Source organism: Elgaria multicarinata, chromosome 7 (genome assembly GCF_023053635.1).
Source record: "Elgaria multicarinata webbii isolate HBS135686 ecotype San Diego chromosome 7, rElgMul1.1.pri, whole genome shotgun sequence".
Taxonomy (NCBI): Eukaryota; Metazoa; Chordata; class Lepidosauria; order Squamata; family Anguidae; genus Elgaria; species Elgaria multicarinata.
The window spans coordinates 21177919-21192392 of record NC_086177.1 but is presented as its reverse complement, the minus strand read 5'-3'; the positions used below and the strand labels follow the sequence as shown (position 1 = coordinate 21192392).

Genomic DNA, 14474 nt, shown 5'->3' with positions numbered 1-14474 from the left:
TGTAATCCTTTTGCTTGTTCTCTGTTTCCCAACATCTCGGGCTACTTTGTGCATGGCATCATGCCACGAGTGCTCCCTTGTTTGCAACTGGCAGCCAATGAAGTGGAGCATGGGAAAAGTTGCAGTATTGTGATGTTACATCACCCTAGACGTCATGAGAAAGAAAAGAGGAGACATCAGGCTATTTTTGGCAGTAGTCTTGCGCTTGCTGTAACAGCTAGTTCCACCCATAATAATCTAGTTTTTATAGATATTGGGCTGGATCCAGACCTAGCCATACTTAGAGCGCATCCCTTGAAATCTACTGGATTTCAGTTAGTCATGACGTTGAATATAAGAACATAAGAAGCGCCATGCTGGATCAGACCAAGAGATCCTATAGGCCGGCATTCTCTTCACACAGTGTCCAATCAGCTGCCTGTGGAACCGCACATTAGAGAAATACATGTCGCCCACCAGCTGGTACACTGCCTCCAATACTGGAGGTAATATTATTCATATTATTCGTAAACTTAACTTTCTCTCTGAATTCCACACAGCTTTAAAAACTAGCCTTTTCCGGCAGGCCTACCCAGATGATGTTAAACCAAGAATTTTTAAGATGTGTTGATTGTTATTTTGATGTTGTATTAGTTTTATGTGCTCTTTTAATTAATCTTATTATCAGATTTATACTGTAATGTTGCACTAATATTGTTCCCTGCCTCAATCCAAAGGGAGAGGCGGGTAAGGAATGAATAACTATTTTATCATCATCATCATCATCATCTTCATTATTTTTCATTGTATCATACCATTGATTTCAGTGAGTCTATTCTAAATCTGACTAAGCCTGGATCCAACTCCTTATTGTGATCCATTTATACCATAGCAAAATATGGGCAATATCCAAGTTAGTAGTAGTGCTAATGTAAATTATATTGCACTAACATATGCTATCTTTAGCACAACGTCAATAGAATTTCCTCTAGAAAACCTATCATGCCAGCTAACCTGTCATGTCAGCTGTTGGTGTTATGCTAGAGAATGTTTACAACTACCACAGTGTAATTTACATGGTCAACTTTGAATACTGCCAATTGTTCTGAGTATTATTATTTTTTTCCAAATTATTGTTATTCCTAAAAATAATTTCTCAAACACATAACATAACAAGACATAGTACAAAACCAAGATGAGTCAGATCATGCCCACAAGCTGACCAGTCTACAAACTCTAGACAAAAAGATATGGGAGTAGAAGGGAATAAAGGAGGAAGACTGTTCATGGACTGTTAGAGAAAGAGTGAAGGAAAACAAACATTAAGAATGCTATGGAATTTAGGACAGAGAAGAACAGAGGAAGGCCAACACTGGAGACTATTACAGTGGTCAATATAAGAAATGATTAAAAGTGAGTGAAGATAGACATAACAATGCAGTAGAGCTTCTTCACATAATATGTACATGCTAATGAACTGTGCATAATGGCTTCAGGAACTGTTGGGGAAGAAGGAAATTCATGACTGGCTTCTGCTGCTAATTTCTTAAGAGTTCAATACTGGTAAGGAAAAGATAGGTCTCAATAAAATGTGTGGCCTCCAACTTGGTTCCACCATTCTATCATTGTAACATATATCTTCACCCTGAGTTAAAAATAACTATGTCTTATGATGTATAAAGGAGATGAAAATAGCATATGTGTAGTTGCCAACACACAAATCTTTCTGTACTTGATCACCTTTAGGTTTTCTTTGGACCGTCACACTGACCTTGACAGAATCTTCAACATACATTCTGGAAATGGATCTATTTATACTTCCAAGATGCTTGACCGAGAAATATCTCAATGGCACAATCTTAGTGTGATAGCAGCTGAGATCAGTAAGTAGGCACCACAGTAGGATTTCCAAAAGGGCTGGCACATGTGGAAGACCTAAGATTTCATCTGATCTTCACTATCTTTGAATGTGGAGCTGCTTTTGCTCCAGTCATTGTTGCTAAGGCCACATGGAGGGCTTTTCTAGGCCAGAGGGTCCCTCTCCTCTCCCTTCCCCCAACATGCTCATGTGGTTCTTGGGTTCAGATGGATCTTTTTGTCATCACTGAGAGGGTGCTCCACTCTACTCAATGGTGCAGAATTTCCCCTTGTAGTTCCATGCTCTCCCTCATTCACACAATTTTCTCTACACCTCCAGTGCCTGTGCAATGCACCACTGCAGCTAACCAATCACATTGCTTTTGATCCCCTCCCCTGCGACAATTAATTGGCAGATTGCTCCTGCATTCTTCTCTCCCCACCCAGCCATCTTACAAATGATGAGTGGCAGGTTCCCGACTCCTCATCCCCAAAGCTTCCTCCAGTAGTCCAGATCACAACAGCTGACCCATTCCTAAAGCAAACAACAAGACAAAGCTAGAGAGCCCCTGCTGAGAGTGAGGAGGAGGAAAACGGCACTTGAGGTGATTGGGTGAAGAACACTGCTTTAATATGTAGACCCAACTGCAGTTTATGTTCCTTCATAACAGTAGAAGATCAGAGACATATTGGAGAAGTCCACATTGTAGCTTCTTCCCAGGACAGTATCATTCCTGTTTATGAGAGGGATAATGCTGGCTTGTTTGGGGGAAAGCTGTGATGTAGGCTTCCCCCACATGGGCCAAGTCTTCTATGATACCAGAGCGATGTGAGAGGAGTATGCACTGTGTTGCCAGAAGGGATCCTAAGGGTGGGGATTGCATTCAGCCAGTTATGGGGCCAGTTGGCATGGGCCTACGATTTTGAGGGGGCTTACTCCGACTCCCCCTTGTAGAGGCAAAGGGGGACTTTTTGGTAAAGATTTGTTACAAAGTAGCTCTCCTGTGAGTGAGCAGTACTAATATGGACAAGGCAAAGTTGCTTGATTTTTCTGTTGTCGATGATGAATTTGCCCAAAGAAAAGCAGGTAAAGCATTTCTGAATCTGAAGAAGTGATGTCTTATATACATCTTGAATAAAAGCGCTTACCATTACCTTTTTTATAAATTGTTCTAGTTCATATGTATTTAGAACTGATTTAAAAATACTTAATGAGCACTTTGAAATGGGGCCTACATTTCCCATCTGGCCCGGGCCTATTACCAGCTTTGCTTGGCCCTCTCCTAGGCCCAAACTTCCACTCAAAAAGCACTGGTGATACATTAAAGGACCTCCCAGTTATAGGCCCTGTAATTCTATGGGCTGGTTGTGGTATTTAAAGTTTTCATGAGCTGGTAGAAATTCATGTAGTGAAATCAGTTTGTCCCCCCCCCAAAAAAACAACAACATACAGTATGCTTGTGGGGCATGTTGGTTTAGTTCTAATAGAAAAAAAAGGAAGGCATTTTTACATGAGATTGCTGATTTCCCCCGTTTTTTTTTTTAATATTTTTATTATTGAAACAACAAACACAAATCAAAATCACTTAACAAAGACATTATAATACCTTACTATCATATATTCGATGTTAACCTATTAAACATAATATAATAAACATAACAGTGCTCCCCCCACCTCGGGATCTCATTCTTGTTTCCAAAAACTCATAGTTTCATCTGTTGGTGGATCCCCCCTTCCTTTAGAAAATACAAACTCCAGGAACTTTTTCCATATACTCTCAAAATCATTCGTTTTTACTATGCCTCTTTTCATTTTTATATTACATGTCAATTTATCGTTTATAACAATGTCCCCCGTTTTGACAGACAACCCAAAAGAGATGACTCGTGTTTCCGTTTACGTCCGAATCCTGGATGTGAATGACAATGCGCCACAGTTTGCCGTGTTCTACGATACGTTTGTGTGTGAAAATGCAAGAGCCGGCCAAGTAAGTCATTTATATAAATGCTCAAAGCTATTTTGCTTTTGTTACAGGAACAAGCACCAAGTCATTCATTTACAATAATGTGTTTATTCCTGAAGAGTGAAAGATTGCTTATGAGAGTGGCTTGGGAAATGTAACATGAAAAGGGGAAAAATGGCTGCCAGCAAATCGGACTCCAGCCTTGCACAATAACGCTTCCCAGCTACATCAACATGTAAATTACCAAATGGCTTTCTTGTAGATCCACAAAGGGCGCTTTGTGCTCTTAAAACTTCAAGCTTCCCCCCCTCCCTGCAATGTTTCTCTGTGTTTGTTTTCTCCGATATGTCTTAAAAGACAATCTCTTCATTGCGTTCAATGCTGCCTTCATAGAGGAAAACACTATATGTTACAAACGGTAATTTGTAATCAAATTTGATTTCTTTCTCTCTCTTTTTTCTTTTCTTTTTTTAATCCTGCTTCGCTACAGAACTCGAGTGTGCTCTGAGTTGACATGGATGGCGTTCCAAAATGTCACTGTCAGCGTTCTATTTTTATGCAAATGTCAGTTTTATCTCAAAAGGCTTTCTGTAGGCAAATCACACAACAGCATAAAAGTTGTTCGCAACAGAAGGGCAAACATTTGTTTTGCTTTGCCTCTTTAAGGGATGCTGTGAACTGTACTTTGATCACTGTGAAATGACTTTGCCATCAAGAGTCACAAAGTACTACCAGCCATTAGGGCTTGATGAAGCCCACAGTTGTGACTCTGAGGACAAAGCACTGGAGGTTTCAGGTTGGGAGAGGAAGACTAGAAGCACAGGGGAAGCTTAACCCTTTCACTTCCTGCTGGTTTTTTCCTGCTCAGAATCGCCCCTTTTCCCTTAGTTGCTTTTAAACCTGCAGAAAGAAAGATATGTCACCCCACAACAAGGAGAAAAGCGACTTTAGCAGGTCAATTCTGAGTAAACAAACGGGGAGAAGGTAAAGCATCATCCCCCCATCCCCCACAACCTCCAGTAATGGTTTCCAGTGAAACAACAACAACAAATGTGAGACTACCCATGAAGTTCATGCATAATTTTCTGGAGTAGGATATATAGAATTAACCGCATAATTGGCTGGCAGAATAATGTGGAGTTGCATCTGTAAGGCCATGGCTAGACCTACCTGGTCTAGCGCCATGGAGGGGTAAGGATCTCGCAATGTGGTTATTGCAAGATCTCCCCTCTGTCTACATGCGGTGCATGACATCCTGGGAGGAGGAGGACGTCACAGCCACCACTTTGTTTGTTTTTTCTTAAAGAGGAAGGAGCGCTTGAGCAGTCGAGCGCAAAAGCGAAGTGTTGGGTTTTTTAAAAAACAAACAAACAAACAAAAACCTCCTGCTCTGCTCTCCCCACCCCACCGGCGATGGGCACAGAGCTTCTCAGGAGCTCTGCGTCCCATGCACGGTTCCTGGCACCTCGTGGTTACTCGAGAGGAGCCGGGATGAAATCTCAATGCCCACCCACACGTCCGTGGTCTCAGGATCAAGTAGGATTAAAGGCTATGCTGATATCCTGGGGCAAGGGAGGAATCATACCTCCCTGCTCCCGGGATGCCCTGTGCATCATGTGAATACACAGGGATGATCCCAGGGTGATCCTCAAAATATTGGCAGGTGTAGCCATGTCCTAAGTCTTGGGAGAAAGATAGCCTAAAGAAAACTTTAGAGCTAGACATCCCTCTACAGAGGATGCTGTTATCTAAGGCTGAGCTGTGAATTGTCAATTAGACAAGGAGATGGGGTGGGGGCAGGGAGGTTGATGAAATTTCCCTGCTCCTGCCTCAAGGATTCTACCTTCTCACTGTTACCAGGCAGCAATCATATGCATACTTACCTGGGAGCTTCATGGAACCTATTACCAAGTGAACTTAATGGGACTTACTACGAAGTAGATGTGCATAGGATTGCACTGTTTACCAATTTTGCAAGGGTGGTGGATTTAGGAGAGCAGTGAATGACCTTGTGGCGCTTCTAGTGCAAATGTTAAGGGAACAAATATTTGAACACTGGAAACAGCACTTCTACTGGAGGTCTTAGCTAGACCTAAGGTTTATCCCGGGACTGTCCCGGAGTCATCCCTGTTCATGTAAATGACACACAGGGGATCCCGGGAGCAGGCAGGGATGACCCCGGGATGATCCCGGGATAAACTTTAGGTCTAGCTAAGGCCTAAATCTCCATGGTTTACCACATTTTGAGGTATGTTCAAGAGGAAAATGTGGATGTTCTTTACCTTTTTTTAATCTTTACATGCATGTTTAATCTCCTGAATTCAGAAAGCAATTTATAGTATTCATCACATGTTATATGTTCTAAAGTAGGTAAGAGAGGATAAACTGCATGTTCAGCAATCAGGACAAAGCCAAGCCAAAATATTGGTACAGGCATAAGTAACTATGTTACCTAGCAACTAGGGCTGCGCACAGGCCCCCCAACTTAACTCGGAGGCCAATTCGGGGGTTCCCAATTGGTCCCGATTCAACTTGGAGTGCCTCAGTCCCAGGGTGCCTCACTTCAGATTCAGTTCTGAATTTGAGGCAGGGGCTGCAGCTGCATTTTCCAGACGCCCATGAACGACCGGGAAAGCCAGGCAGAAGGCTGACCGGGAGTCCATTGGACCTCCCCCTCCTAGCCACTCCCTGCTATTCCTTTCCACTCCCTCCCAGCTGCCACCCACCGACCCACAGGGCCTCCACCTGCCGCAGTTCAGAGCACTAAATCTGTGGCAGCCCAGAGAGGAGGCCAGGTGGCTCACCGGTACGTGAAGCCTCTGGTAAGTCCCATGGGTTGGGGGCAGCGGCTGGGAGGGGAGGGGGACTTACCTGAGCCTCCTTGTGCACCAGTGAGCTGCCCAGCCTCCTCTCTGAGCTGCCATAGATTTAGAGTTGTAAATCTACCCAGCCGTACTAGTAACCTGAATATTGCCTTGTGCTATGTAGTATGGTGTGCAAGGGACTAATTTGGGGGTGAGACAGAGCTGAGGCTTTGCATCACTTCCCACACCACATTTAGTGCCTTGGAGCCAAACCAGATATTACTTCAAATCCATATCTATCAGCTATATCTCCCCACCCCATTTTTAATCTAGAGTAGGCGCAGTGTTAAACTAACTGGGATTACGCATTGGCTGCAGTTAGACACAACAGTAAACTGGCTTGTTGTCTGAATCAAGAGCAAAAGCTTCTGATCCCTTCCTTGCAGCCACAGCACAGGATGGGGAAGGGGAGCTCAGGAGCTTGATGCTCCTCCATGTAATGCCGTACATAGCTTAGTGCAGACTTTCACAACCTGATGCCCTTCAGGTGCTTTAGACTACAACTTTCGTTACCATTGGCCATGCTGGCTAGGTTTGGATGACATCAGATTGGAGCAGGCTGGTGTAGCATTATGTTTGAAGGAGGCCAGTATGAACAACAATGGCTTGGGCAGTCTGAGCACTTTAGACACTTCAGCTGCTGCCTACGATTTCTCCATGTTTTATCTTGTGCAGGGCAGTGAGGAGCTGAGAGACAAAATACACGTGTGTTGAGAGCTTCCCAAACCTCCCTTTTGTTCTGACTGAGTGGCTGCAGGGGAGATATTAAGGAGTCCTTTGCCTGAGTCTCAGCTGATACCGAATCGTGTGCATATGGGAAATGGGTTGCCTCTAGAGATAGGGACCAAATAGAAAGCTTTTAGAGTTCCATTTTCGCTCCTAGGCCTTCAGTTGCCCATACCAGCTTGATGAAATACAACAAATAAATAAAATAAATATAAATCAAGGCCAGATCTACTCCAAGCAGGATATAACACTTTGAAAGCAGATTGAAAACAGTATATGCAATGTTTCCAGGACCCGAACAGTTGTCAATACTGTGATAAACTGTTATAAAGCAGTAGTGTAGATCCTGTCCCTGTAAATGATGTAGTGTCTGTCCAACTTTGTTATTCTATGGTGATAATAATATGTGCCATTATGTCTCTTGAGATTACCCGCATTTCTCAGAGCAATCAGACAACCATGTCCCAAATGTCAGCTTGTTTCTCTTCGTCCTTCCCTGCAGCTAATACAAACCATAAGTGCAGTTGATAAAGATGATCCCCTTGGAGGACAAAAGTTTTTCTTCAGTTTAGCTGCTGTTAATCCAAACTTCACGGTCCAGGACATTGAAGGTATAATGCACAGACAGCTCAGGATGTGAGATGCTTATTTCTGTATGTACGATTCTGCAGTGTTTATTTTTATTGTGTTAAGTAGCTGGGTGACTAGAATCAGAAAGCCAGAATAAAAATCTTAAAAATAAATAAGTGTTGGCACTCTGGTCCTCTTCTGGCATATCAGATCACTGGACAGTGCTCTTGGTCAACCAGGCCTTCTGACATTTTGAGGTGTCATTGAGGAACTCCTGGTACCCATTTATTTCTCATTCAGCAATAACCTTTGTAGTAACAAGGTGGTGGGAATCCTAAGAAGAAAAAACCTACCCTGCTGGACTGGTCCATCCACTGAAGTATTCCATTTCCAACAGTGTCAAGCTAGATGCCTCTGGAAAACCCACAAGTTGGCCATCAAGGCAGAAGACCTCTTCAGTTGTTTCCCCTTGGCAACTGATCATCAGAAGCATATTGCTTCTGTACAAGGAGGCTCCATTTAGTCAGCATAGATCAAGGTTGGGAAATTTGTGGCCCTCCAGACATTGTTAGACTGCAAAACTCATCAGCCCTATCTAGCATAAACAATGGTGAGGGATGATGCAAGTTTCAGTCCTACAACATCTGGAGTACAACAAGTTCTTTATGCCACCCCTGGCATAGATAATAGCCATGGATAATATGCCACCCCAGGCACCCCAGTCATCCACACCAGCAACCATCCTGGGGTCACTATTTAACAAATGTTAAAGAGATAGAAGATCCATTCATGGATCTTCATCATCTTTGGCCTGGTAACAGGTCCAGTTACCAGTGTACACTGTGGTGGTTTCAGTAAACTATTCCCCCCCCCCCCGCCACTCCCTGTACCTTATGGTGCTGTGGCTGCAGAGTCATATCACATACCACTCAATTTGCAACCAGCCAGAAAATGTAATTGTTCATTGTGGAAACAAACAGCATGCCTACTATGCAAGCCTGCCAAATTTCCCCTTTACTTTCCCTTCACTCAAAGCAATTGGAGGGAGAATTTGGCAGCCATGCATAGTAGGCCTGCTGACTTGCATTATTAAGAGCAACCTTGACTTCCATCAATGGATTTTCTTCTTCATTTAAAGCAGGGGTAAGCAGAAGGTAGTTCGTAGATCTCCAGATGTTTTGGACAACAATTCCCAGCATTCCTGACCATTGATCATACTGGCAGGGGCTTCCGGAAGTTGACATCCAAGACATCTGGATATCTACCTTCTGCCCACCCCTGATTTAAATCACAGTTGGAGGTGGAGGGATGCCAGACAGAAGTGGCAGTTGGACATTAGGCTAGAGACACAATTTAGCAAACTGCTTCTTTAGGGGAAATGTTTAAGTCCCGTGACATATTCATTATGAATGTGTAAGTCTGTGACTTGGTTGTAATGTATGCATTGTTTGTGATTAATTGGTCTAGATAACACTGCTCGAATTCTGACGAGAAGGAATGGCTTTAGTCGGCATGAAATAAGTACTTATCTCCTGCCAGTGGTGATATCAGATAATGACTACCCCATCCAAAGTAGCACTGGCACACTGACGATCCGGGTGTGTGCCTGTGACAGCCGGGGGAACATGCAGTCCTGTAACGCTGAAGCTTTGCTCCTTCCAGCAGGCCTCAGCACAGGAGCGCTCATTGCCATTCTGCTCTGCATCATTATTCTGCTGGGTAAGTTACGGGGCAGCCATCACTTCCTACATGAAATTACACCGTTGGAAGATGTTAGGGCCTGCCAGGTTGATTCTTGCACAATCCCCTCCCCTTTACAAACATAGCACCTTATGAACTTGTTACACCCTGGATTACAATACCATTCAGGTAATAATCAAGTCAAAACCTTTCATGTTATTGAAATTGGATTATAGTACAATATTGTGCTGGTGACAAACCCGCACAGATGCTGGCAACGGAGCCGCTTCAGTACAATTCAGGATGCAAGTCGGTACACTAAAACCTACTGAAAAACACCTCAAGAATGACAGGCTGTTTTTATCATAATGGAAACTGTGCATGTTTCTTTCGATTCTTCACCCTGGCTAATAGGCGCCCCCCTTACTAGCCTTCATCCAGTCTTACCCACCCCGCCCCATAATCAGAGACTTTCATCCCACTCTTCTCCTGAAAAAGACCAGCACATGCATACCCCTACCCCACACTTTTACTGCCTCCCTCTAAATCCCAGGAGCAATTTGCACACTTTTTTCTGAGGCATTAATGTCCTCGCATGGTGACTTTACCACCTCATTTTTACAAGGGGAACTGTTTGTGTGAAATAGCACCCTACAAGAAAAAACTGAAAAGATGACATACTGGAGAAAATTATGGTCTTGCAAAGCCATATAATTAAATGTGTGAATCAGGCCTAACTTGCTGAGGTATATTTCTTGTGAGGTAAAAAAAAGTGAGTGGTTTCCCCCCTCCCTCTGCTTCTTCCCCTTTTCTCTTTAATATACTTTTTTTAAAAAAGTCTCAACCCACCACCCCAAATAAAAATCTGGGAGCATTTTTCAGCCTACATTACGAATAATTGTTCAGCATATATAGCTTTATGATGCAATATACAGAAATATTGCAACAGAAATGAGTAAATAATTGGAAATAGTACCCACTTAGTAGGAATAATGGGGTCAATTAAATGTATTGCTGCTGCAGGTTTCGAATTAGTTTTGCTGTCACTTCATTCCTCCAATGGAAAATAATTTCCACTGCGGCAAGTCAATCTAAAGGCAACTGTATGGGGGCACAAAGGTCAAGGAATAGAAGTCAAGGATATTAATATGCACTTTCAGAAGCAAAACAAACAAACAAAGGAAGCATTAGTGAAGTGTTACATTTGTACTCTATATACTTTGAACAAAAAAGAGTGTTGGAGTGAGTTGTTTTCAACATTTGCTTAGAATGTACTTTCAATAGCTTTAAGGCAGACAAAGAGCATCATCAGATGAGGGGAAATCGTGTTTCCTTACCATCGATTTCCCCCTGCTTCTGTCCCCAATGCTTCCTCTTTCTTCCCACAAGGAAGAGAGCCAGTGTAGTGTAGTGGCTAAAGTGTTGGACTGGGAGTCGGGAGATCCGGGTTCTAGTCCCCACTCAGCCATGAAAACCCACTGGGTGACTTTGGGCCAGTCACAGACTCTCAACACAGCCTACCTCACAGCATTGTTGTTGTGAGGATAAAAATGGAGAGGAGGAGGATTATGTGCACTGCCTTGGGTTCCTTGGAGGAAAAAAGGTGGGATAAAAATGCAGTAATAAATAAATAAATAAAGTGGAAGTAAACAATGTCCAGATGGTGCATTCAGTGGCCATTTTTATAATGTCGCTTTTCCTGCGCACAGTAGGAAATGGCGGCACATTTCATTTTAAAAAAAATGGATTTAAAGGGTTCTATTTTGTGATGGAAAAAAGGCAAGAAGGAGCGGGAGATGCATGGGAGGGGAATGGCATCATCAGAAGGACCCACGAACATCTATAAGTGAGGAGTAACAAGCATGTAATAAAATGCTCATCTGATGATGCTCAAAAGAAAGTACTTTCACATAATGCATTATTAACACACAGAATTCACAATGACAAGAAAGGGTGGTTATGGCCACTGACTTTGATGACTTTAAAAAAAGATTGAACAGAATCGAGGGGGATTACATTGATCAACAGCTGTATAGTTAGTTAATCAGAACTCCCATGTTCAGATACAATATCAAGTGCTGGAGACAAGTGGCAGAAGATGGCCATTATCTTACACCTTTCTGCCATCCTTGTGACCTTCTAGACCAGGGTTAGGGAGCCTCTGGCCTGCGGGCTAGATATGGTCCATGAGAGATCCTCATCTGGTCTGCAAACTTCCTTGCTGCCTTATCTCTCATCATTCATTCATTCCATTTCTATACCACCTAATAGCCGAAGCTCTCTGGGCAGTTTACAAAGACTAAAAACTTAAAAATAGATTATAAAAAAGCATTTACATACAAACATATAAACAGATACTACACACAGAAGATGCATATATCATGAACAATTTTAAACAATCAATAGCAAGAAAAATCCAGGATCTGATTAAAACCTCATAATATGCTGCCAAATGCCCGAGACCAGAGAATACCAAAAATATAACAAGGTAGGCCTTGTCAGGGAGATCATTCCATAATTGGGGGGCCATCACTGAGAAGGCCCTTTCCGTTGTTGATGCCTTCTGAGCCTCCTTCAGAGGAGGCTCCTGGAGGAGGGCCTTAGATGCTGAGCATGGTATACAGATAGGTTCATGCCAGGAGATGCATTCCATCAGATATAGCAGTCTTGAGCCATGTAATGCTTTATAGGTCAAAACCAGGATCTTATCAGTTGAATGGAAAGGGATTTTCCCTCCTCCCTTACGCTGCAGTGAGGCGTTTAAAAAGCCTTATAACAACATAATGGGCATTTTTGGAGTGGGTGGGTTAATCCTCTATAGGGAAGGTTAAAACTTTCCATTTCCAATGCTGAGTCACCCCCCCCACACACACACACACTTGAAAAATCGCCCCCCTGCTGCCTATTTGTGTAAATGGGGTCTTTTAAAAAGCCTCCATTGGCACAAATAGATTGTGTGATTGCACTGCATATGTTTGTGATTGTTTATGTGGTCTGGGCAACCACATTGGGGTTCATGGCAGTAGTGGGTTGGGCCCACCCATGTTGGGGCATGTGCCTGCTCACTGCTGGCTTGTAGCCGCCTGATCTGGTTGCCCAGAACTAATTCAGGAAAAAGGATCTTCACCCATGTTCTAGAGGAGTTAGTGTAGAAAACAAAATTCCAAACTACAGAGATGCCTTGGTCTGATTCAGCCAGGAATTCCATATGTTCTTATTTGATTCAGTCTGCAGATGAAGGGCAGAATTACTGATTTGCTCCTTTAATGCAGAAAGTGTCTTTGTAGATTTATAGCAATGTTTACAAATACATGGTGATAGTAGTCATATATAGGGCCAAATATAGAAGCCATGTGCATCAAAGGCCACTGTGAAATAGGACCCAGCTGAAATCATGTCCCAAGTTGGTAAAATAAATTCTTCATTTAGTTATTATTAGCATTCATATACTTTCTGATTTGCTAAAAAGCCATCAAGGTGGTTGCACCTAATATATGTATGCAATACACAAGTTTGTAAATTGTGATTCTTAGTTAATTCTGTTCTTTCTTTTTTCCAAGTTATAGTGGTGTTGTTTGCTGCTCTAAAGAGACAGCGAAAGAAAGAGCCTCTGATCTTGTCTAAAGAGGACATCAGAGACAACATTGTGAGTTACAATGATGAAGGTGGTGGAGAAGAAGATACGCAGGCTTTTGATATTGGCACGCTGAGGAATCCCGCAGCTATTGAAGATAAAAAGCTCCGCCGAGATATTATACCTGAAACATTATTTATACCACGGAGGACTCCTTGTGCTCCAGATAATACAGATGTCCGAGATTTCATTAACCAAAGGTTAAAGGAGCATGATAATGACCCTTCTGCCCCACCGTACGACTCCCTGGCAACCTACGCATATGAAGGAAATGATTCTATAGCTGAATCCTTGAGTTCTTTAGAGTCTGGCACTACCGAGGGAGACCAAAACTATGATTACCTCAAGGAATGGGGCCCTCGGTTTAATAAGCTTGCTGAGATGTATGGCGGAGGCGAAAGTGATAAAGACACTTCCTAACCTACAGTAGGATATACCGTTTTTGTTCATTTGAGAGGAAGTAACTTTACAGACACCTTCTCCACGTGACAATATTTGATGTTCAGGAACGTTCTCCTGCCACTCAGCACAATGAGGTTTTTTTCCCCCTTCTTCTCCTTCTTTGTTTCATTTTTGAATTTGCTCATTAATGTCCTTTATTCTTTCTTGTAGAACGTCACATGGGATATATACAGCATTTTATTTAACCCCTTTCCGAAAGCCAAAGCTATTGAAATTCAGTGTCATCCATTTTATGAAATAAAAGGATGCACTCTGTTTGACCAGGCTTATAACTTCTCAAGCAGTCCTAGATAACAAGTTGCTTCTGTTAAATACATGTTCTACACTTGCAAGTGCAGCTTTTAAAAAGACCCAGACCGCGATCCATAAATGGCCATGCATGCATGTTCAACATGCACACCCACATCATCCTTAGAAATGTGTTCCTTTTTCAGAAATTGCCCACAGAGGACTCCCATATAGCATATTCAACTCTTGAATAGAGACAGCACTCTCACCAGAACCTACATGCCTATAAAAAAGAGGCCCTTTTTTGTGACAAAAAACAGCCAGATGCTCAAAACTCATCAGATTTCCCAATATAGTCATTGAATTTTGGAGCAAGTGAAATTTCAACAGCAACTCTAGTTTCAGGGATGTGGGGTGTGCTACTTGGGCATTTTCCGAAAAAGGAACTGAAAAAGAATTCAAATACGTACACAGAATGTTTGTGCACATCTTTTTGGTTCGCGGCCCAAG

General features: G+C 42.7%; 1 protein-coding gene across 1 annotated transcript in view; it reads left to right on the top strand.

Moving 5' to 3' along the window:
- Positions 1-14265, top strand: part of CDH10 (cadherin 10) — a 152599-nt gene extending 138334 nt beyond the window's left edge. Inside the window, exons 8-12 of the mRNA XM_063130256.1 lie at positions 1726-1862; positions 3703-3824; positions 7893-8001; positions 9428-9679; positions 13201-14265. Of these exons, the coding sequence (XP_062986326.1) occupies positions 1726-1862; positions 3703-3824; positions 7893-8001; positions 9428-9679; positions 13201-13694 (1114 nt within the window). The 3' untranslated portion in view covers positions 13695-14265. The remainder of the gene's footprint in view (positions 1-1725; positions 1863-3702; positions 3825-7892; positions 8002-9427; positions 9680-13200) is intronic.
- The last annotated feature ends 209 nt before the right edge of the window (positions 14266-14474 follow it).